A 21833-nucleotide genomic window follows, 5' to 3' on the forward strand; every position below is an offset into this window, starting at 1 on the left:
CTCGACTTTGCAACGAAGGAATGTTTAGAGATAGATTTTCCAAGAGGAATGTGTATGCTATCAATATAAGTTGAATACTGTAGTTTAGTGAACAATGACAGAGAGAGAAATGGAGTCCACTGGTGAGATTCCCCTGTGGGAATGCAAGATATGGGTGGATACTGACAGTGTGTCAGCCAGAAATCCTTTTGTCACCATTCTCTCTTGAGGCCTTGTGCTTAAGTGCTTTACCAGTGTTATTGCCGACATAGTTTCACTGCATAGTTCTTTTCAAAATAAACACATTTAGTCAGCTCACACCCCAGACTTGTAGTTTCTTTCACCATTTGGGCATTTATGACTTGTGCGGCAATGTTTCTACGCTGCAGAGCTACAGTACAGCCAGAACACACTCCCCAAACATTAAAATGCTCTTGTTGTACATAGTTGTATTCCTTGTCTGCAGGTGCCTTTGTATGCGAGGGAAGTAGTCGTGACGTGGCCCATATGCGCAGGCTGTTGCAGTGGACTTTCACTTGTTGACAAGCTGCTGCGGTAGCAAGTGGAAAGTCTGATGTCCACACACTTATTTTGTGTGGAAGAAAAAGGACCTTTTAAGTTTCACCGTCGCTTCATCAAATGTAATGCAACATGTCACATCTTATTTCTTATTAAAAGACTGCAGTGTTTGTGTCACCAGAAGCATCTCTAAGGCGATAATTCTTTATCAAACCACTACAGGACCAAGATAAGATATTAAAGCAATATCTAAACACATGGTTTGAAACAGAGGCTTGCATCGCTCAGTTATTGTTCTGCTTGGGATGTGTTTAAAAGGCAGAACAATCAGGTTCACAGTGCAGGCTTCCCAGTTCTCCCACAGGATCAGTCTGACCACGCAGCATGCATGGTCAGACTGGCCCACTTGTCCTGGTCTGTATTCCACTTCCTCTTCACCCCCTCCATCTACTGGCAAGTTTCCATGGAAACAACAGGGAGAGAGAGAGAGCGAGAGAGAGAGAGAGAGAGAGAGAGAGAGAGAGAGAGAAACCCCAAAGAATGTGGTCTGCAGTCTGACTCCTGTTGAGAGCTACATGTTGTTTTAATAGGTAAGTCAGTATTTTTGAACTGAAAGAAAGAGATATGAGTATTAATATCCCTCTGCGATGGTTTCATAATCTCTCATAAATACAGTTAATTACAGCTTGCCAGCCTACATGACTTTTTGAGACAGTGGATCTGAGACAGATCATTGTAGCTCAATAATTCACTCCGATAGACTTCTCCCACACTCAACACTCTGCTTAATTAAGTCTCTGGGATTTGTGGGGACTGACACCAGGACTGAACAATAACCCTGCGTCTCTTCTGTTGCAAATCCATACATGAATGCATCAGCTCTAACTGCTCACCTCTGTCACATTAAATCTGGATGTGGCTCAGCTGGATTTATGACAAATTGATCTATAATGTAATATAATAATCTATACTGATCTATAATTTTACTATTTCATGGCAAACTTAAAGGAATAGTTTGACATTTTGCGAAATACACTATTCCTTTAAGAGATTGTTAGTACTGTAGAATACATTCACTACTCTCCAAAGTACAACCTGCTGTATTCTGGAGTAACTTTGTAGCACAGAAGTTGCGTTTATTTTTTCTTTCTTTTAGCTCCAAGGAATCCATTTTGTAGCTGACATGTTTTCTTTAGCTGGGAAGCGAGAAACGCTTACATTATTTTGGAGTTGCTTCGTGTTTTGTATTGAAAATAAATAATGGAGCGCCTTGGTAGCTGAGTTGTTACAGCACATGCCATATAACTGCAACTTCACCTGCGACCTTTGTTGCATGTCATGCCCCTCTCTCTCCCCCATTTCCTGTCTGCCTCTTCACCTCACTCTGTCCAATAAAGGCGAAAAAATGGCCAAAAAATATCTTTAAAAAAAAAAGAAAAAGAAAATAAATAATGTACCACATTAAAGATGGCAGAATATGTTTATGTAGCTCTGGATAAAATCACACTAATTCAATCTGTTTGAATGAATTTGTGTGCTTGAACTAAATCTCAATACTTGATCTCCTTGTATTCACGTGTGGATTTTGCTGTGAGTCGTTAATGTGATTCGACAAAACGTTCCCTTGGGGACGTGATTTGGTTTCTCTGCAGACGTTCGGTGTACAGGAGCATGTGCACATGTGATTTTAAAAGAGTTGTACAATCATCTGCCTTGAAAGGGAAGTAACGGGAGATCAGACAGACAATGAAACAGGAGCAGAGGAGTTTCAAAATAAAACACACACACACTCTAACACACACTAAATGAAGCCTCTCACAATGAGGGTTTGACCGTGTGCTGCTTGAAAACACGAGAAAACCATTTGGAGGATGTTTGTGTTGTCCTCAGTGAACTCTGCTCTGACGGTGAACTCTGTCTTCAAGCTTCTGCCGACATTTTATTAGTTGATTACTAAAACATCTCTTCAATGTTCCCTCTGCATAACAGAAACATTTCGAATGGTTGTTGCTCTTAAATATTCCAAATACCAAATGAAAGAATTGTCTTGTCATCTTGTTGATTTACTCCCGTTGCGTAGTAGCACGTGTGGTGGCTACTAATAATGAACAAAGGATACAAATATTTATTGTCTTGAGCAGATGATATTCAAACTTCCCATATTAAATATTTCCATGGGATGAGTCAGTCCCTGGCAGACACAATGTGTGTGAGACAAAGGGATCATTGTCCTCCAGCTAAAAGGCTGTGACTGAATTTCTCTCTGTTTGATCTGCAGGCTGTAATCTACAAAAACTCTGAAGAAGAGAGGGACGAGGAGGATGGCACTGATGCTGTAAATGCCCTCTGTCCGAATGAAAACACTGGTGCTTTGAGATCTGGTGCTGCAGCGCCTTACTGTTCTTCTCTTCAGAGCCGCCGCCATCAAAAGCTGACCGGACGCCGACCAGAAACCACAGGCAGGGCGGTGACCTTGTTTTGCCCAGGGATATGTCATTGGGGAAATCCCCGGTGTTGGGGGTGCGCCCTGTGCCCCGACCCCTCTGGCTGTCCCACCTCAGCCTGCTGTGCTTATGTGTGTCTCTCTTTGCCCAGGCTCCCCAGGGTTTGCCTGTGGTAGGTTATAACACTGACTCCAAGAGGGAGATCACGCTGGACGGAGATTTGATGATTGGCGGCCTGTTCCCCGTGCACCAGAAGGGTGAGGGGGCAGAGGACTGTGGGAAGATCAATGCTCAGAGAGGGATCCAGAGACTGGAGGCCATGCTGCTGGCGCTAGATGAAATCAACAAGGATGAGCACATCCTGCCTGGGATCAGACTGGGAGCTCATATACTGGACACTTGCTCTAAGGACACCTACGCTTTGGAGCAGTCTCTGGAGTTTGTCAGGGCCTCCCTCACCAAAGTGGACGACAGCGAGTACACGTGCCCCGATGGCTCCTACGCCATCCACGATGACGTCCCTCTGGCTATCTCTGGGGTCATAGGAGGCTCCTACAGTGATGTCTCCATTCAGGTAGGATCCAATGAAAACACACCAGCTGAGTGAGTGAAAGTGTATCTGAGAGTAATTGATTTTCAATTTGCTGTTGAAGATCATCTTTGTTTTATGCCATGAAATGAATTGGTCAAAAGCTACATTAATTTTGTCAGACAGAGCAATCATAGAAGGTGTGTTTAACTAACAATACTGTGGGCTTGAAGGAGAGAGACAGAGAGAGGAGGGAGTGCAAGCAAGAGCAAGAGCGTGATGGATGGTCATATTTAACTGTCCATTTAGACTTAAGTACCATGTGCAATTACCCCTTGCGAGATGTTAACACAGGGATTTAATGAGTATTGGTTCCGCAAGGAGGATCTGTTTACCTGCATCCCCGTATGCTTCGCTGATCTAATTTAGAGGATCTCTTTCTCTTTCCCGGTAATTCACACTTCAGCCGCCGGTCCTGTCAGAAGGCAGACGTGCTACAGATGTTGCGCTCGGGACGGGCTGACAGGATGAGTAGTGACGGAATGATTACTCTCAGCAGCCGCGCTCCGTTCGGCTCGCTCAAGCTGACGCGATGAAAGCTCTGCTAATTGGGTCTCAGAGTCTTCAGCTTGTAATATGGCTGCCACATCAGAGTAATTTCAAGTTATTGTGAGAGGAGATAGTGTGTCACGTGGAACCGAGATTTGTAAATATCCACAAATACACATGCCTTGATGCATTAACTTGAACTCGTCATCCTGGCTCAGTCAGCCAGAGGACTGTGTCTGCTGTCTCGGCTGAAGAGCATGGTTCACCTCACTCGAGACGTGCAGCTTCATGTTCCAGATATCTGCTTGTTAGGAGAGAGGAACACACTTCTGCCGATCCAGAAATAATAAGTGGCTTCAGATCATTGATGATAAACCATAGATACTGTAGGAACCCCTGCCAGTGGCTTTCCCAAGTGGGTACTTCAGCACAATAGGCTGGTGGTGGCATCCTTCCATACATTTTAGTCATGATTTGTAGACAACAGTGGACATGTCAGCACTGATATGCCAACAATAAATTAATCACAGTGAATAGCTGCTTCAGTGTCTATCTGCTGTCATACAAGTGGGACGCATGAAAAACCCTGTCTGTATTTTGTTGACAAGTTTAGAGGAGTGTGTTAAAAATAAATTATATATCTGCTTTTACTTGAATGAGTAAATGCTGCTATTAAAAGTATGTTAGGTTTAATATTCCCCGATCGTACTGGAACTCTCTGCAAACATCTCTGTTTTCTGTAGTTCCAAAACAAATGTTTTGGTCTCCCTGCTGACACAACATAATGCCAAACACACAGTGCATACATTATACGGGTAGAGAGCTCCTGGGAAATGATGTAAGAGGAGAATTCGGAGCACCTATATTGGGATTCCTGGTGAATAGGACAGTTTGGAAATAAAGGATTTGATAAACGAGCTGTAATTTTAGTGAAATGCTGCATCTGGGGCTCCTCAGAGAGTGCCCCTGTCTTGTGGTAATTTATGGATGTACTATTACAAGCCTGAGGTCTGAGGTCTGCCCTAGCTTCTCACTGAGTCTTTCTCATCAGTGGGAGTGCACCACAGGACACAGTTTCTCACCATGAATAACCCTCTGTATTGTAATGCAGTTCATCTATGAGGTGTGCTAGCTCTTGCTCTTTCTCTTGGCTGGTCGGGGAGCATCTAATCGTGTCAGACAACTACACTCACAGTCTTGGGAACTGTTAATACCTTATTTTTTTAATCACTTGCTAGCTTTTTCAAAACAATTGTGATCAGATAGTTACGGACTGTACAAAAGATAACACTTGCAACTTATTTAATCCACCTGATGTTTTAAAGATTTGCTGTGTGAGATGTGCCCTTTGAAAACAAGATGAGGTGTATCTGCTTACATGTGCTGCTGTATTTTCAGGGGCAATGTTATTTTGCAAAGATATGCATTTGGGGCATGTGACTGTGTGGCATTTCTGTGCTGCCGCTGGTTGTTGCTCTGCAGATACCATCTCCACATAATGCTTCGGCCCTTTGTAGCTGCCTGGTTTGCGCATAATCTATCGCCAGTCAGACCTTTGAGTGAACCGGCCTGGCTGTGTGAACGGCAGACGTGTGTATTTCACCTCGAGGGCAAGGCAGTTACAGGACAACTAACAATATTAGTCGAAAGACCCTTATCGCCATGGCGACATGGTGGAACATGGTGAACTGACAGGTGGTGAGAACGCCGAGTGCCGTCTAAATCTGTCACAATGAAGGAGCGCGTTGCCGTGCTGCTGGTGTTGTGGTGTGACAATCGCAGATATGGGGGCGGATCTGGCTGCAGGCCTAGCCATGCTGGCGTTACATGGGCACAGATTGAGTTAAGTGTGGAGGCGAATTTCTATGACGCTCTTGCAGGCTAGGTCCTGTCTTCCCCATCTGTGGATGCTGCCGGTCTGGTGATTTGGCAGGAGGGATCGAATGAGAGAGATCATGTTTCACAGAAACACTGAGACAGTGACAGGCAGATATGATCATGGGAGGGGGGTTTGAGTCACATGGCATCATATGCCGTCAAAGCATTTCAGAATCAAAAGCCTGTATCTTAAACAGTCACAGGGAAGTCTGTGATGCCATCTGGACAGTTTGAATGAATCTTCCTGTGGTCTATCTTAAACAGCAGTCTATCAGTGCAAGGTTAGTAATGACCTTGTGGTGACATGTTCAGCACATTCAGCATCTTCATTCATGTGTGAAGAGCTGCGGCACTGACAAGATAAATGTTTACCTACAATACAAGATATTCAGTCGTGTCGTTGCCTGCTGAAAGCAAAAAATGCTTTAATCATGAACAACCTCCAAAACACTGTCAGTCTGCATCCAGTGTGTGAATTGTTCTGGATATAGCTGCTTTATAGAGTCTCATTGCTCCTCCGTATCCTAAAGTCGTGGATTAATCAGACATGTATTATATTCCACAATTACAGTCCAGGAACATCTAGCCTCGGGGCTGGCTTCTGATTAAAACATGGAAGGGACGTCACTTTTGTTACCCCGACAGCAGTCTGTGCTGTTAAATATGACTCACTGGTAAAGAGAGCATCCCCCAGGAAAAACATCATAATCACCAGGGCGCATTAGAGGAACAACACCTCTGGAATGTCAAATACTCACTGAACTTTTCTGAGGCATGAAACACAGATTTCAGGAAATTTCTGCAAACAATGAAACATTACCTGATCTGATCTTTCAGAGCAGCGCACAGAAATCGCTGTCGAAAACCTGACTCGTTCCAGGGTATCTGAATGAAAACTCTCATTGTGTAATGGTAACTTTGTGAATTAACTTGGAATACTTTAGCGGCACTGTGTGAGATGTTACTGATTAATGAGACAGGAGAAGACACACTCACAAGGATGCATGCTGGAATTTAAAGATATAGATCCTGATATGAGCACACTGCTTGACATTTGCAGACTGAACTGTGTGAGCGGAATAATAAGGTAAATTTATGAGCTTTCAGCGAGCTCAAGGATTCCATTTTTTATCATCCACAAACAACCCTATTTATAGGATTGTCTTCATCTGCAGGTAGACGGTGCCAATCTCTGGAGCATAAACATGCATCATACAAAGGATTTAAACATGGGATACACACATGACAGAATTCATGCCAGAGAGAACAATAATGATGAAACGTATCAGTAAAGCCATGCAGTGAAAATGCATTATTCAGGGCTAAAAGTAAAGAACGTGCTCCCAAAATCATAAATAATTCACATGTGATTGGATTATTCAGTGGCTTGGCAGAACCCACTATTTGTGCAGTCACAAACTCAATGAATGTCCCCTGATTTCATATATGAATGACAGGATGGCGTAAAGTCGGCTAAACCCCAATTTGGTTTCTCGTGCATGTGGATTTTTAGTTGACCTAAAATTTACCAGGTTTCCTGCTGGATCGCACTGAGCATGTCTGTGATGTTTGACAGAACAGAACCAATCGTAGATGACAACGCACCGAGTCACAGAGGAAAGAAATGAAATGAATGGAAGCGAGTACGCGTCAAAAGCTGAGTTACTGTCATTGTAAATGAATGGAAGTGCCGCCATTGCTTAACGTGTGGTGCAGTCTGAATGGCTGCATGACTCTGGGGGCTTTGAAAGACTACTGCAGCATAAAGGAGATTCATATTATCCAGCAGGATGAGGGGGCAGGACCTGATCAAAAAACATCCTTGCTCTAGGTATCTAACAGTTCATATTTCCATCCTGTTAAAGCTGTTGCCAAGCAACTAAATCATAGGAAATAAACTAATAATGATCCAGTGCGTGCTCTCACTGTACACTATATGCGTGCGTTGAATGTGCATGAATGTCCGCTCCTCATGTGTGTGTTTCAGAGCGCTGCAGTGTGCCGTATATGTGTGATACTGAGTGGAGCTAAGGACTGCTGCTCTGGGAATACAGTGTTATTGCTGTAGAAGCACACTGAGACAGTCTTCTGGGAAGAGCAGATGGGCTTTTCATGTAGAAAAAATCATGACATCTCTACAAAGTAGGCCTGATATTTCCTGGACCAGGACACTCTCAGTCTCTTTATTTCTGTGTTCCTGTATATCTCTAGCGCTGTTATTTGACTGTGTGTCTCTCCTCACATTCCTTACGTCTTTCTTTATTTCTTTCTCCTTAATGGCGCTCATCCAACAGAACAGTGTGTGAAGTGGATGCAAATCAAAATGAGTGCAGTACGTGAAATGTGCTGGAGATGTACCGCAGCTCCGAAGCATCAACACATATTTAAAAAATAAATAAATCTGCGTTTCTATTTAATTTAAGGGTAACACTTTTATGAACTAAAACACTATGTGGGTCATTTTCTTGAGATATACAAATCTATGGACTTTCATCAAGTTTTTATCATGTATAAATAGCTGTTATGCTGTGTTATACAACTGTAATTTGACATTTCACATGGGCAACCTGAATTATTCTAGCTCATGGTGTTCGCTGGTGCCTTAGGGGTATCTCTATGGAAACAGTATACGACAGCTGAAAAGAACAATCCTGTTAATCGGTGTCTCAGTGTCAAATGCAGCTACCAGGTCCTGTATGCTCTCGTTGCTTGGGAGGAAACCACTTTCACAGTAATCTGCTCAGGAACAGACTCTGCAGTGCAAAGCCACACCAGGCCACTTCTTAATTTCCTTAATTAAATAAGGTGCTATCTGATGCAGGATGCTGAAAGTGTGAGACTGGAAGCCATACCGTGTGGCTAAAACCTTTTTTAGTCTTGTGAAAGAATCAAAAATCAGATGTGCTTTATGTGCAAACAACTTTTCCTACAGGGTGGAACGAGATTTTGGGAGTACGTTCAGAATCCCCTTATGCGTAAACTCTATATCAAAATCAGAAAGGCCAAAAAAGGCTGACCATTTCCTTTTAGTACTATAACATTAAAAACACAAAGAATATCATAAAAATACTACAACTAAGAAAAAGAAGAGTTCTAATACATAAATCAGTATGGTGCAACTGTCACCAAACCTTATCTTACCCAATTAACAGATGTTAGAGGTTGCTTTTGAACAGTGGAATGATTAAACTACAGCATACATGTCATTTTTTAGTACCTTTTATAGTAACTAATCAGCAGGTGAAATAACTAACTTTACTAAAGATACTAAATTATAAATTAATACTGTTTTCCTCTTACATTTGTGTGATTACATTAATTTACTGTACAATTGTTGCATGAAGGATACTTCATCTTCAGGAAACACAGCCTCCTTAAAACCTGCAGCTGTAAGCAGGAAGACACAACGCCCTCCAAACAGCAATGTACAGAACAACAATGTCTGCAGGATATAAACTTGCCCTAGATGCCCTTAATGCATTGCACATCTCTCCCTCTTTTGGCTCAGCTTTTCTGATGTCATGCGACTAATACCTCGAGCTCTCCCTGTCCTCTAGTATCTTAAGCTGCAGGACTCTTTGAACCTGGTACAGTTGAGTGGTCGAAAAGATGAACATTCATGGAATCCATACCTCCATGATGCTCCTCATCTGCCTCCTGATGTTTACCAATGGTCTCTACACTCACAACGTGTCAGTCACAGGCTTTGGCAGGTGGAAGGGTCTTGGCTTTTCATATAAGCCATATGAACATCTATATAATGATTTCCAATAAGCCCATTGTATTGGCGACACGTCTGGCACTGTGCTTTATAACCTCCATAAGCCACATGTAAGTGGATTACTCAACTGGCACAGAGCTCATTCACTACCGCAAGCATAGCCAAATTTCAGCAGAATGGATGAATAAGGTTTTCTTTTTTTTTACTTCTGTACCTGTGCAGAGAAAATTAACACATTAACACAAGAACCCAATGCAGATGCAATGTGTTTATATTGCAGGTTAAGTATTCCGTCTATGAAATACAATTTCTAGCTTTTTTGACTAGCTGATTGAGCATTAAATTAATTTCAAGGAGGAGCGTAAAGGTTTAAATTGACTGGTCCATTCGTACCTAAACCTACACGTACATCTGCCGGTATGTTAATGCACCTGCATGTGTTCTGTGCCTTCTTTGTCTAGAAAGAGTTAATGCTCAGAGATGGTTAAGACCCCCATCTTAAGAATCACACATGTATTGTTACTGGCCTGGATTCAAATCCCACCAGAACCTCCTGTATCTTCCCTACAGGAGCCCTCTCAGCCTTTCCGACTGCCTTTGTGTTAAAACATACCAACGGGAACCAGAATGTGTCCACGCTACTTAAAGTGAACAAAACTGTCTATCACAGCAGTTCCATGAAGTTGTTAATTTATTTAAAACCACTCACTGTTCAGTCAGCATCTATCTGACTAATCATCCTCGAGCAAATATATGAGGCTTTAAATTATCTATACCACCTGCAGACTAAGTTATTGTTAACATGGAAAGGTATTTCTGGTTTACAATTTGAAATTCTTCCTATCAAGGCAGCGCTCCTACTGCTTTTTATTTTCTGAACACATGTTGAAGGAGCCTGAGAGATATTTTAATGGCTGAACTCTGCAGTCCAGTCAAACATCAGGGAAGCTATTATATTTGGATTTAGGGTTTGGATTTGAAACATTTTCAGTCAGCAGAAATATATAGCATTATGGTGTCTACTAGCAAGTGATCATTTTCATGTATGGAGAGAACTCCTGGGGCACCAACATGCTGAACCCCTCTTGTGGACTGGAAATAAAGCTGAAGGCTTTGTTATGTGATATAATTGTGGGGGCTGAAAGCAAAGACTAGGTCGGTTCACTCAAGGTTCACACAACTAAATCCAAGAAGTAGACTGGCCTCAATATTAAACAAATTGCACACCTTTTGTTATGAAAAGTATTCATATGCAAATATGAGGAAATTGTGGAGAAGAGCCTCATGAGAAATAATCACAACGGGAATTGTATTTTGCAGTTTTTAATAAAGAATTGAGTGATGTGAAAATGATTAATCAGATAGTTGCCACTTTGGATCATCCTCTGATTTGTTCCTAAGAGAGCAAGCACACTGCTGCCAGCTGTTTCACCACATGTTGAGAAAGGCTTGTCAGGGCGGTTTAAGCAGAGAGACGATTTTATGTAGAAATATGATTATTAGCCTGTCTGCATAATCAGGGTTTCTCCAGCTGACCTGAAACTCTCAGGGGAAACCAACCTTTGAACTGATATGAAATGCTCACTCATGTGTTTCAACAATCTAGATTTTCCATTTCGTTTTTTCATTCGCTACACCACAGACGAGACAGAAATAGCTCTAATGTGGAACTGGTAAACCTGTTCAACATTGCCTCTGTATGACATTGTTTGGGTGGGGGTAAAAAAAAAAATGCAGTCCAGTCGCTCGTGATTATGCTGTTGCATTTCATTTTTCTGTGAAACGTTCTCTCATTAATTCCAATAAATCTAGTGCTCTGGAAATCACTGCCATTGGCTCATTTAATATTTATCTCTCTGATTCTGCAGAATAACAAAGATCCCATGATTAAAATCCATTGAGGCACATCACACTAGATTTATTGTAATGTCTCAGTGAGCTGTCCTCTTTTTCAGTGGGGATACATACTAATCAGCAAAGTGTCTGTTAATCCTGTTTGACTTGACCTGTCTGTTCGTCTCTACTGTTGCATTTGGTCTATGTTTGAAATATGTTGGCTGTTAGATTGCTCTCCTTCCAAATCAAGTAATGTAGTATTTTTTATGAACAATACACACCTGCAATTTGCATACTGGCTGCAGGAAGGAACTCTATCTATATCTGTCTATATACATAAAATGTGTTTTATTTGGTTTGGTATGTGTGCCTTTTATTTTGATTTACAATATTCACTTCAGAGAAAAAGTTTTGTTTTGTCCTCCCCATAACGCATTCAAGTCTTAATTTTCCTTTATTATATCCCCAAAAACCTGTTTCCCAAAGTACGGCATATAAAGCATCACATGACAATCAGCAATGTTCCAAAAGTATTTCATCCAATTTTCAATGAGATATCAAAGTAATACTACAGCCAAAAATGCAATCATTTGGAGAAACTGCTGGCCAATTTTCAAGACTTATATATCCAAGATGGTGGGCATTATAGTATTGTCCTGGAAAGGTTGATCTGGCTTAAAACAAATGAAAAGGCTACTTGTTCACTCTTCTCTAACAACAACGGCATCATTTGCCATCCATAGTTATAACAACATGACAATTATTTGGGTAAAAGATGGAATTGGCCGATTCATATCATATCTGTAATACTTATACAATATAGGAGTGATAAATTAAGCTCAGAGAGGATACATTTGAATGTGAATTTCCTCTCTGACTTTCTCAGGAATGATTCATTGGCATTCAAGATGTTGTGCCGTGAGTGTGCTGGTGTGAGAGCCAGCTTTAAAGTCAAGCAGATTTAGGTTGGCATTCTTTTGACTGATCAGACCGGCTCCCCTTAGGCTTCCACAGAAGTGCCTGAAGCAAAAGCTAGTCAGTCGCTGCTTCTGCACACTGCGCGCAGTGTCACGACACTGACAAAACCTATTACACAGAAAACGCAAAGTTTCAACATTCTTTGATACTTTGACTCCCTTTCACTTCCCAATCCCTGCCCTCAACCCCTCGCTGTCTCTTCCTGTTTGCCTCTCTCTTCTCTCCAAAGCAGAGCAAGAACTTTCTGAAAATCTGTTCATTTTTGTTGTACAGTAAATTCTATCCATTGTGACTAACACCTGTAGCCTCTCGGCCCTGTGTACATATTCTTCGGTTAACAAAATATGATGTAGACAGGCAATCCCCAAAATCGTTAAATGCAGGATCTTGCCACTTAGTCAGCAGGAGAGTTAAGTTGTGAAAGGCCCAGCAGGGATCCAGTGAAGAAATGAGAGACTGAATGGGGTGAGACTAATTGCATCTGCAGGGGAAAAACATGTAGTGTAGCCAATTTCATTAATTTATTTAATGAGCAATTAAAACAATTCCCACAGTTGGCAGGTGTATGTTTTCTGTGTGTACTGTAATAAGCTAATGACCAGCTTTCCAACTAATATATCAGAATAGTAAGCATATTAATACTTACAGTACCCTTAATGAAGGTTTAGTGATATAGTCTGAAGACTGATTCAAGTAATTAACATAATCATTCTGGTGTCTTTCACTTCTTCCAGGTGGCCAACCTGTTGCGACTCTTCCAAATCCCTCAGATCAGCTATGCTTCCACCAGTGCCAAGCTCAGTGACAAGACCCGCTATGACTACTTTGCCCGCACCGTGCCCCCTGACTTCTACCAGGCTAAGGCCATGGCAGAGATCCTGCGTTATTTCAACTGGACGTACGTATCGACGGTGGCATCAGAAGGTGACTATGGCGAGACTGGCATTGATGCCTTCCAGCAGGAAGCTCGTGCCCGCCAGATCTGCATTGCAACTTCAGCCAAGGTGAGCCGCTCCATGAGCCGCTGGAGTTATGAGAACGTGATCCGCTCCCTGCAGCAGAAGTCCAACGCCAAGGTGGTCATCCTGTTCACGCGCAGCGAAGACGCCCGCGAGCTGCTGGTGGCAGCCAACCGCATGAACGTCACCTTCACCTGGGTGGCCAGTGATGGCTGGGGAGCGCAGGAGAGTGTGGTGAGAGGCAGCGAGGCTGTGGCAGACGGAGCATTCACCATTGAACTGGCTTCCTATCCGATCCCCCAGTTTAACGACTACTTCACTGCCCTGCACCCGTACAACAACACCAGGAATCCCTGGTTCAGAGAGTTTTGGGAAAACCAGTTCCAATGCAGCCTCCATGATCTGGGCTGTGGGAAGCACTCCCTCCGCGAGGCTCCATTTCAGCCAGAATCCAAGATCATGTTTGTAGTGAATGCTGTCTATGCAATGGCTACTGCCTTACATAACATGAGGCAGGCCTTATGCCCCAACTCCACCAAGGTGTGTGAGGCTCTTAAACCTGGCAACGGCAGAAAGTTTTACAGGGACTACATTCTCAAGGCCAAGTTTGAGGGTGAGTAAAATCTAATATTATTACATTGTTGCTTAACAGATATGAATTCTCATGCTGTAAAGCAGCTTCCTTTTTCTCATTACTCTGTCATCTGTATGAAACGCCAAACAAACTCAATAAAATATTTCATTTGCCCAAGTGCACTCTACACATAGTGTATGCTGGCAAATTAGGTTATATCAATTTAGATTCATTGTACCAATTCATATAAAATGTTGAATTAGTGCAAGAGTAAGGAGGCTCCCTTTTTTCACACGCATCTCTCAACTTCAGTGTGAATAGAGAGAGAGTTCTTCAGTCTGAACACTGCAGATACTGATCACACTAAACATTACTTATTTTCTGCTTGTCACGCTTACGCGAAGCTGCAACACAAAACATGTGACAGTGTTTGCACCAACACATCCACACATCACAAATGACAGACACCAACAAATCAAATGCTCTCACTTTCAAAACTGAGCTGTGTTTTCTTTCTATCCTTCGATTTATGGAAATTCTGACATTTTCATTGATGGGAGATAGAGGTGGACCGGGGGGCTCTTATCCAGCTGTGCTTTTCTGCTCTTCATGATTTGAAAAAAAAAAAGGAAATACCCAAAGGCCTTGAATTAGTCAGTCCCTGCAGGCATCACAACACCCAAAGGAGACAAACTCAGAAACAGGTGGACCACTAACTATACATTTTAAAATCATTAAATCGGTCATGAAGATGAGATTAAATTTACATCTAATCTATTATAGATTACTTGTAAATTTAATGAATCTAAGTGCTACATAAGGAGCAGGACTTCTAATATTCTATAATATATTACATAATGGTTGTTTAATATACTTTTCACACTTGGGAAATGATTACATGTTTTATGATTAAATTATACAAATATTATTAGAGCTTAAATATTAAATTGATTAATCAATTAGTCGATCGCCAAATCATGAAATAATAAGGGCCATTTTTGACTATTTTCTCAAACTTTACGGACAAAATTATGCAGACTAATCAATAATGAAAATAATCATTTGTTGCAGCCCTTAGTGCACTATATCCTGACCAGGTATGCAGAAATCTTGCACTGCTACTTCTATTAAAGTCAATCTAAACTGGATGATGAAAAATGTGAAAATGGTGGTTTATTTCAGCATTATTTTGTATGATGTGCCATCTGTTCCCATCCCAGTGTTCAATCCAGGAACTCAAACTGTGGCTTCCAACATGTAAATTGACAATTTGCACCTGTGTCCCATCACAGTCACTGTTCAGTCTATCCTGCCAGACAAATAAAATGTCAGCAGAGACACATAAAAAAAGCAAAGAGATGAATTTAAAATGAGCCTGTCCTAGAAAAATGTGCTCTATAAGATATGAGTTCATGGTGCAAAGTCTTGTTGCTCCAAAACAACTGAGTCCAACTGTCACACATTTAATAAACCAATGTTGATATGTATGCTTTGCTTTCACTTTGACAGTTTTTATATTGTAGCTTCAATGACCCCCTTATACTTGTTATTTTCTCACACTCTTGTTTTCTTTTCCCCTTCAGCGCCATTTCGTCCACCAGACACAGAGAATGTAGTCCGCTTTGATGCCTTCGGGGACAGCCTTGGCCGTTACAACATTTTCCACTACCACAAAGAAGGTGGACACTATGTCTACCGTAAGGTCGGCTACTGGGCTCAGAGCCTGACCCTGAACACCAGCCTGATCCCCTGGGCCGGCCAGGTTGCGCCAACCTCCCAGTGTAGTGACCCCTGCAGGAAGAACGAGGTGAAGAGTATGCAGCCTGGTGATGTGTGCTGCTGGATCTGTATCCCCTGTCAGCCCTACCAGTATTTGCAGGATGAGTTCACCTGTGCTGACTGCAGCTTTGGACAGTGGCCCCTGGCAAACCTGACAGGCTGTTACAACCTGCCTGAGGAGTACATCCGCTGGGAAGATGCTTGGGCCATTGGACCCGTCACCATTTCCTGTCTAGGGATGATGTGTACGCTCTTCGTTATTGGCCTCTTCCTTAAACACAATGAGACACCCGTGGTGAAGGCCAGTGGACGTGAGCTCTCCTACATTCTTCTGCTGGGAGTGTTGATGTGTTATAGCATGACCTTCATCTACATTGCCAAACCGTCCACGGCAGTTTGTACACTGCGCCGGCTAGGCCTAGGCACCTCCTTTGCTGTGTGCTACTCAGCCCTCCTAACCAAGACCAATCGCATCGCTCGCATCTTCAGCGGGGTGAAGGATGGAGCCCAGCGGCCTCGATTTATCAGCCCGGCCTCCCAGGTTGCCATCTGTGGTGCTCTGATCTCCTGCCAGCTGGTAGTGGTGGTGGTCTGGCTGCTGGTGGAGACCCCGGGGGTGAGAAAGGAAGTGAGCCCAGAGAGGAGAGACGTGGTCACCCTCAAGTGTAACAGCAAGGACTCCAGCATGCTCATGTCCCTCACCTACAACTGCGTACTCATTATCCTCTGCACGGTCTACGCCTTCAAGACCCGCAAATGCCCCGAGAACTTCAATGAGGCCAAGTTCATCGGGTTCACCATGTACACCACCTGCATCATCTGGCTGGCTTTCCAACCTATTTTCTACGTTACTGCCAGTGACTACAGGGTGAGTTAAGTTAGGTTATACATACACATGTAGTCCTGTAAAATATTCAATACACATGTTTCCAATATCAATGAAATGCTACTTTATTCTTTCCTAAATTAAATACATGCTGTAGTAATGATTTGTATTAAATTATTTGCTCAGATGGCTTTAGGTTCTTGATCTGAGCAGAATACATCCTAGCAGATAATCTTCTGGGGTTGAATTTGGATTTTATATGCATGAAATCACAAACTAATGTCAGCTAGTATTGATTCAGCAGTCAACTGTGTCTGTGTTATCTGTCTTAGGAATATGTATTCTGTATTACTGCATTGCTTTAATTCTTCATAATTAGCTGCATACTAAAGATTGTCAGGTGCTCTCCATGACAAGAACTTTTACAGCCATATTTTACCTTTGAAGTTTAAATATTAATGAAGAAAGAGTAAATTATTAAATATGTATGTTCAAGTCATGGAGAAGTGTAACAGGTTGCCAAATATGTTAGTGTTCCCACAACAAAACCCCAGTTCTAGTGGTGGTATAACTAGTTTTTTGACAAGAAGTTTTGTAGGTTTTCTAAGAACAAAAGGCAAAAACATATCAATGTTTGGTTAAAATTAACAAGTGAAATGGAGGGAAGACACAGCAGCTTCTTCACATCTACCCTAAAATAAAAGCTTATGGCAGGAAGTCATTTCATCACTCACACTCACTGACACTGAGTCAGACACACAGTCTATTTATTCCATACAGTACTCATGAGGAATAAAACATTATATAGATAGATGGCTGTGTATGCATGTGTGTAATATGGTTAACAAAGCAAAATGGGGATAAACGGTGTTCAGTTTCTGCGTGCTGAATGAATGCTGATGGTCATCTGCAGACACAGGAACATACTGTACACTGAATTGATAGAACTTCAGAGAAAAGAGTGAGTCGTGGGGTTTTATTCCTCTGGGATGTGAACGGCGAGAGAGAGAGAGGCAGAAGGGAGAAATAGACAGAGGAATCCCCTGACACAGCTGCCACTGTAGAAACATGGAGAAGGCAGGCAAGACCATGAGGACTTAAAGGGAACTGAACGTCCCTGTGTGTCCCTGTGCGTAGCTGTGTGGAGTGGAGCGTGAAAGACTGGGATGCTGAGTCCCAGCTGTGCCCTCTGTCCTGGGACTCCAGTAGGGCTCAGAGGCACCCTTCCTCCAGGCCCTCCAGGCAACACGAGCAGTTCACAGCCAGAATGGGCTCATCAGATAGACGCAAAGCTCCCCTTTGACCGATGAATAATTACTGAAGCAACTGAGTTGGCACAGTGTCTCTAGTTTTTCACAGGCAGAGACATATTACTAGTGTTCTCCTAGTTTTACACCACTTCTCAAATTGTTGTCACAGCCTGATGCAAATTTCCAGCTGAATAACAAATACAGATTTGATTGCGGTCGGTCAAGAAACATTAAAGTAAACTAAACACAATCTACTGAGCCATGAATAACACACATTTGATTATCATATGAAATATTGAAGATGTTCTACGCACCCTAAGGGAGAGGGCTTTCCTCATACGCCAGTACTGACCATCTCATCTCAGCAGCAAACACCACTTATTAAACAGCCACTGCTGTCAAGTCACAGCACTTCTATGAAAACACTGAAGGCTACACGCAGTACTAAAAGACAGAAAAGTATTGCCTGTGATCTTTACAACCCCTGCCTGTCACACCAACCTTTCCTAAAACATTTTTAATCTCTGTCAGTTAAGCCCCTTTGACTTAGTTCAACACCACAGTATTTGTGGCTCAATATTGGCGCTAGAGCCCATTGATGGTGTAGTGTTTTTTTTTTGTTGCAATAAATGCTCATTAACCATATTTTATATATAATTACAGTTGGTAAAAAAGAGAAGAGATTAACAGCATCATTCCACTTGAACAACAAATCACACGCTCGTCTCAAGCAGTGTATTACTAGTCTATTCAACGTCTATGCCAGCCTGGTACTAAGACCAAGCTTGTGGCTGGTTGATCCAATAAAGCTTTTCAATAAATGTGCAGCACGAAGCCCAATAAAAGGAGGAATCTCATCTCCGCTGTGAGATTCTCTGGAGGAATAAAGCTACCTGAAAACAGCAGATTATTTATATTTGAAGCAGCAGTGCTTGTATTCCTGAAATAAAATAACACCTTCCAAAGGCCAAACACAGTAAAAAAACAACAGAGAACAGAGACAAGCAGAAATCGCAGAAGCCATGCTCTACATCCTGTTCTCCACACTTCAGCAGAAGACATCTGGAAATATATTACTGCAAAGGCAGATTCCTTGTCCTCTGCTCTTCCAAAGCAACATCTTGTGAATTATTAAAACCACTTAACAGGTCATTCCTGCGGAGTACTGTCCCCGGTTTTATTCAAAATTATTTCTGAAGTAAGTAGAGGACATTTAGCCTCTGTGCACTTCGGTATTGCCCCGATTATTATGTATAAACTGTCACTTTGCCTTGGTGTGTTATCCTTATTCCATGTATCCAAATATATGGGTCAGATATACAGTAAAGAAAAATGGTAATGGTAGATTTTTTGTGAATCTACCATCTACCTGAGCGAGTCAGTGGGTGTACTGTATTTCAGAGGTGGCATGAGATGAATCTTAATGTTGCTGTTTATTGCACATGGCAGCCTGCAATACATCTCAAGACACAGATATAAATTCAGTGATGTTTCACATTACATGGTACACTATGACCTTCAGTCAGTGATCACTATGTTGCAAACATATATATCAAATATATTAATTTTAAATCATTTTCTATTGATATCTGTAGCAATTAGTTCCTAACTTCATGTTATTTATTACCAACTGATGAATACTATTACAATTAGTAATTAGATATTGTAAGAGAATAAGAAATTGATAAACATTTATGTAAGATGATTAAACACTGATCTGTAGATAAAATAAAATACTTTGTGTCAGTTCCATCTCTGCCAAAACTAATCGTTTATTTGCTATTGTCATGTTATCTTTGTTGCAGAACAGTGTGTGCACACAGCCCAATACTTGGTGCCCACATTATTTTAATACCAACATTAGCATTCAGGGTGATGACAGACACCTGCTGTGCCTTGTGAAAATGGGATGCACCTGCCACACAGCACACGGTGCTGGGCTGTATCCTGTTATCCAGGAAAAAAACAAAAAGAAAGCTGCGAGGAGATTGGAAATGACAGAGCACACCGATGACACATAGCAAGATGTGAGCAGGGTGAGGGGGGAAAAAGGGGGGCGAGGGTTAAGCAGTTGATTGACAAGCAAATAAACAGATCGCTTAACACCTCTCTTTAGCAGTCCCAGCTGATAGCTTCCTCCTTCCTCCTCTGTTGCACCTGGCTTTGATTCTGAATTACAAAAGATGTCTTTAGCAATTATTTCCTTTCTTCTGAGCCCCTTATCAAAACAAATATTCTTGTACAGTCAATGCTTGTATGCGAGTAGAGTTCCCTCAGAGCCACATCAGCTCTATTGATGAACAAACACTTTTTTAATACCAAAAAATGTCACCGAAAATACTCAAATTAACACTGAGATCTGTGCGTGAACATTATTACTGGCACTGGTGTGAAATTAAGATTGGCGCTTTTGATGGGGTAAAGGAATTCTCTCAACATTTATGTAGAAATGTGAGTTCACTTTTCTGTTACATAAAAGTAAACTCACATCACTGAGTAATAATATCTGTAAAACACACAGTCGATGCTTGAAGCCAGACTACCTATTAGCTAACCATGGTTTGTTTTTGAGAGTGAATTTCCCACCTGTCTTTCCCTCCTCCAGGTGCAGACCACCACCATGTGCATCTCCGTCAGTCTGAGTGGGTCGGTGGTGTTGGGCTGCCTCTTCGCTCCCAAGGTCCACATCATCCTGTTCCAGCCGCAGAAGAATGTCAGCACTCTCAGGGTGGCCACCACCCGCTTCAGCGTCACCACCGGCCCAGGCTCCAGTTTCTCTCAAGGTACCACCTGATATACAGCAACATCATTGTAGCTATTGCTAAGCTCATTACCAAAAACAGTAATACATTACTCATTATAACTCTATTAAAATGTAACGTTATTATATTATTCATAACGACTTTATCACTATATGAGGCTACCTTTCTGGTTGTCTCTTTTAAAAATCATGCATGGTTCAGATCAGGCAAACCAACAAGTGTTCTTTTCTTCTATCAAACCAACAGTTGGGACATTTCTGCCACATAAAATACAGAACCAAGATTTTATTTTAACCATTTTGAGAGTATCTAACATACGTATCGTGACATATTTCGAAGTGAAACAGGATAGGCAGGCGGGACATAGTGTTTGAATTTGAGTCAAGTGGTCCTCTGGGCTGTTTACAGTAAAGTAGCTGAATAATAGCATCATGTAGGATATGATATATACTGTATCTGTGTTGTTTGTGAAATCCAAAAGAATTTAAGAGTTTTTTTTTTCATGTTTTGCAGCCTCAGCCTCCAATGTTGTTCCAACAGTGTGTAACGGACGAGAGGTGGTGGACTCCACAACGTCCTCCTTGTGAAGATTTGCTGAGTTCCTTTTGCCAAGCATTGTAAACAGAGTTATATAATCACTAGTCCTCAATCAGGTGTCTCAGATATTAAAGAGGTCACGCAGACGATCGTCCTGACTTTGTTGTCCTCAAAGTGCTGTGAGTACAATGTCCCGATTATTTTATTTTGTTCTTTGACTCGTAGCGATTTGAAATGAGATGCCAATAAAGTCGCATATAGCCCTTGTTTTTATTGAAGATTCTACTTGCAACAATGGAGTAAATTATAGTAAATCTGTTAAATGTAACATATACGAGACGTTTTTAATGTAGATTTTGGTGAACCAGTTTGTGCATTCTTGTAATTTATGTAAATAAAATGTGTTTTTTATTAATACCAAAATGACTTATGGTCTGACTATTTCTTTGCACATCATCATGGCATGTATATTCCAGAGGATAGTACATGCAAAAATGCTTTAACGGAATAAACCTTGTAGTCTTAGTAAACTGCACAAATCTGCTGTCATACTACATTGTTTCATGTCATTTGTGTTGCTGCCTACTGCTGCAAACAGCTACATATCTATAATATGCTAAATTAACTGCGCATTTATAGTGCTTTTAAAACTCATTGGACAAGCACTTCACACTTCTTTACTTTGCCTCTCATTCACCCATTCCTACCACTCT

The 21833-nt window shown here is 41.7% G+C and overlaps 1 protein-coding gene across 1 annotated transcript; it reads left to right on the top strand.

Annotated features, from left to right (window-relative positions):
- Positions 1 to 2988: 2988 nt before the first annotated feature.
- On the top strand, positions 2989 to 21170 carry grm2a (glutamate receptor, metabotropic 2a). The gene is made up of 5 exons (XM_070901924.1): positions 2989 to 3516; positions 13168 to 14005; positions 15550 to 16613; positions 20427 to 20604; positions 21097 to 21170. The coding sequence occupies exons 1-5, from the start codon at positions 2989 to 2991 to the stop codon at positions 21168 to 21170; spliced, it is 2682 nt and encodes an 893-aa protein (XP_070758025.1).
- Positions 21171 to 21833: the final 663 nt, after the last annotated feature.

The sequence above is a fragment of the Enoplosus armatus genome, chromosome 3 (genome assembly GCF_043641665.1).
Source record: "Enoplosus armatus isolate fEnoArm2 chromosome 3, fEnoArm2.hap1, whole genome shotgun sequence".
NCBI classification, from domain to species: Eukaryota; Metazoa; Chordata; class Actinopteri; order Centrarchiformes; family Enoplosidae; genus Enoplosus; species Enoplosus armatus.

Excerpts from the sequence above, each read along its gene's own strand:
- grm2a (XM_070901924.1), top strand. The coding sequence starts at position 2,989 with ATGTCATTGGGGAAATCCCCGGTGTTGGGGGTGCGCCCTGTGCCCCGA. Across the intron at positions 16,614-20,426 it reads TTACTGCCAGTGACTACAGG|GTGCAGACCACCACCATGTG; the intron begins GTGAGTTAAGTT and ends TCCCTCCTCCAG. Across the intron at positions 20,605-21,096 it reads AGGCTCCAGTTTCTCTCAAG|CCTCAGCCTCCAATGTTGTT; the intron begins GTACCACCTGAT and ends CATGTTTTGCAG.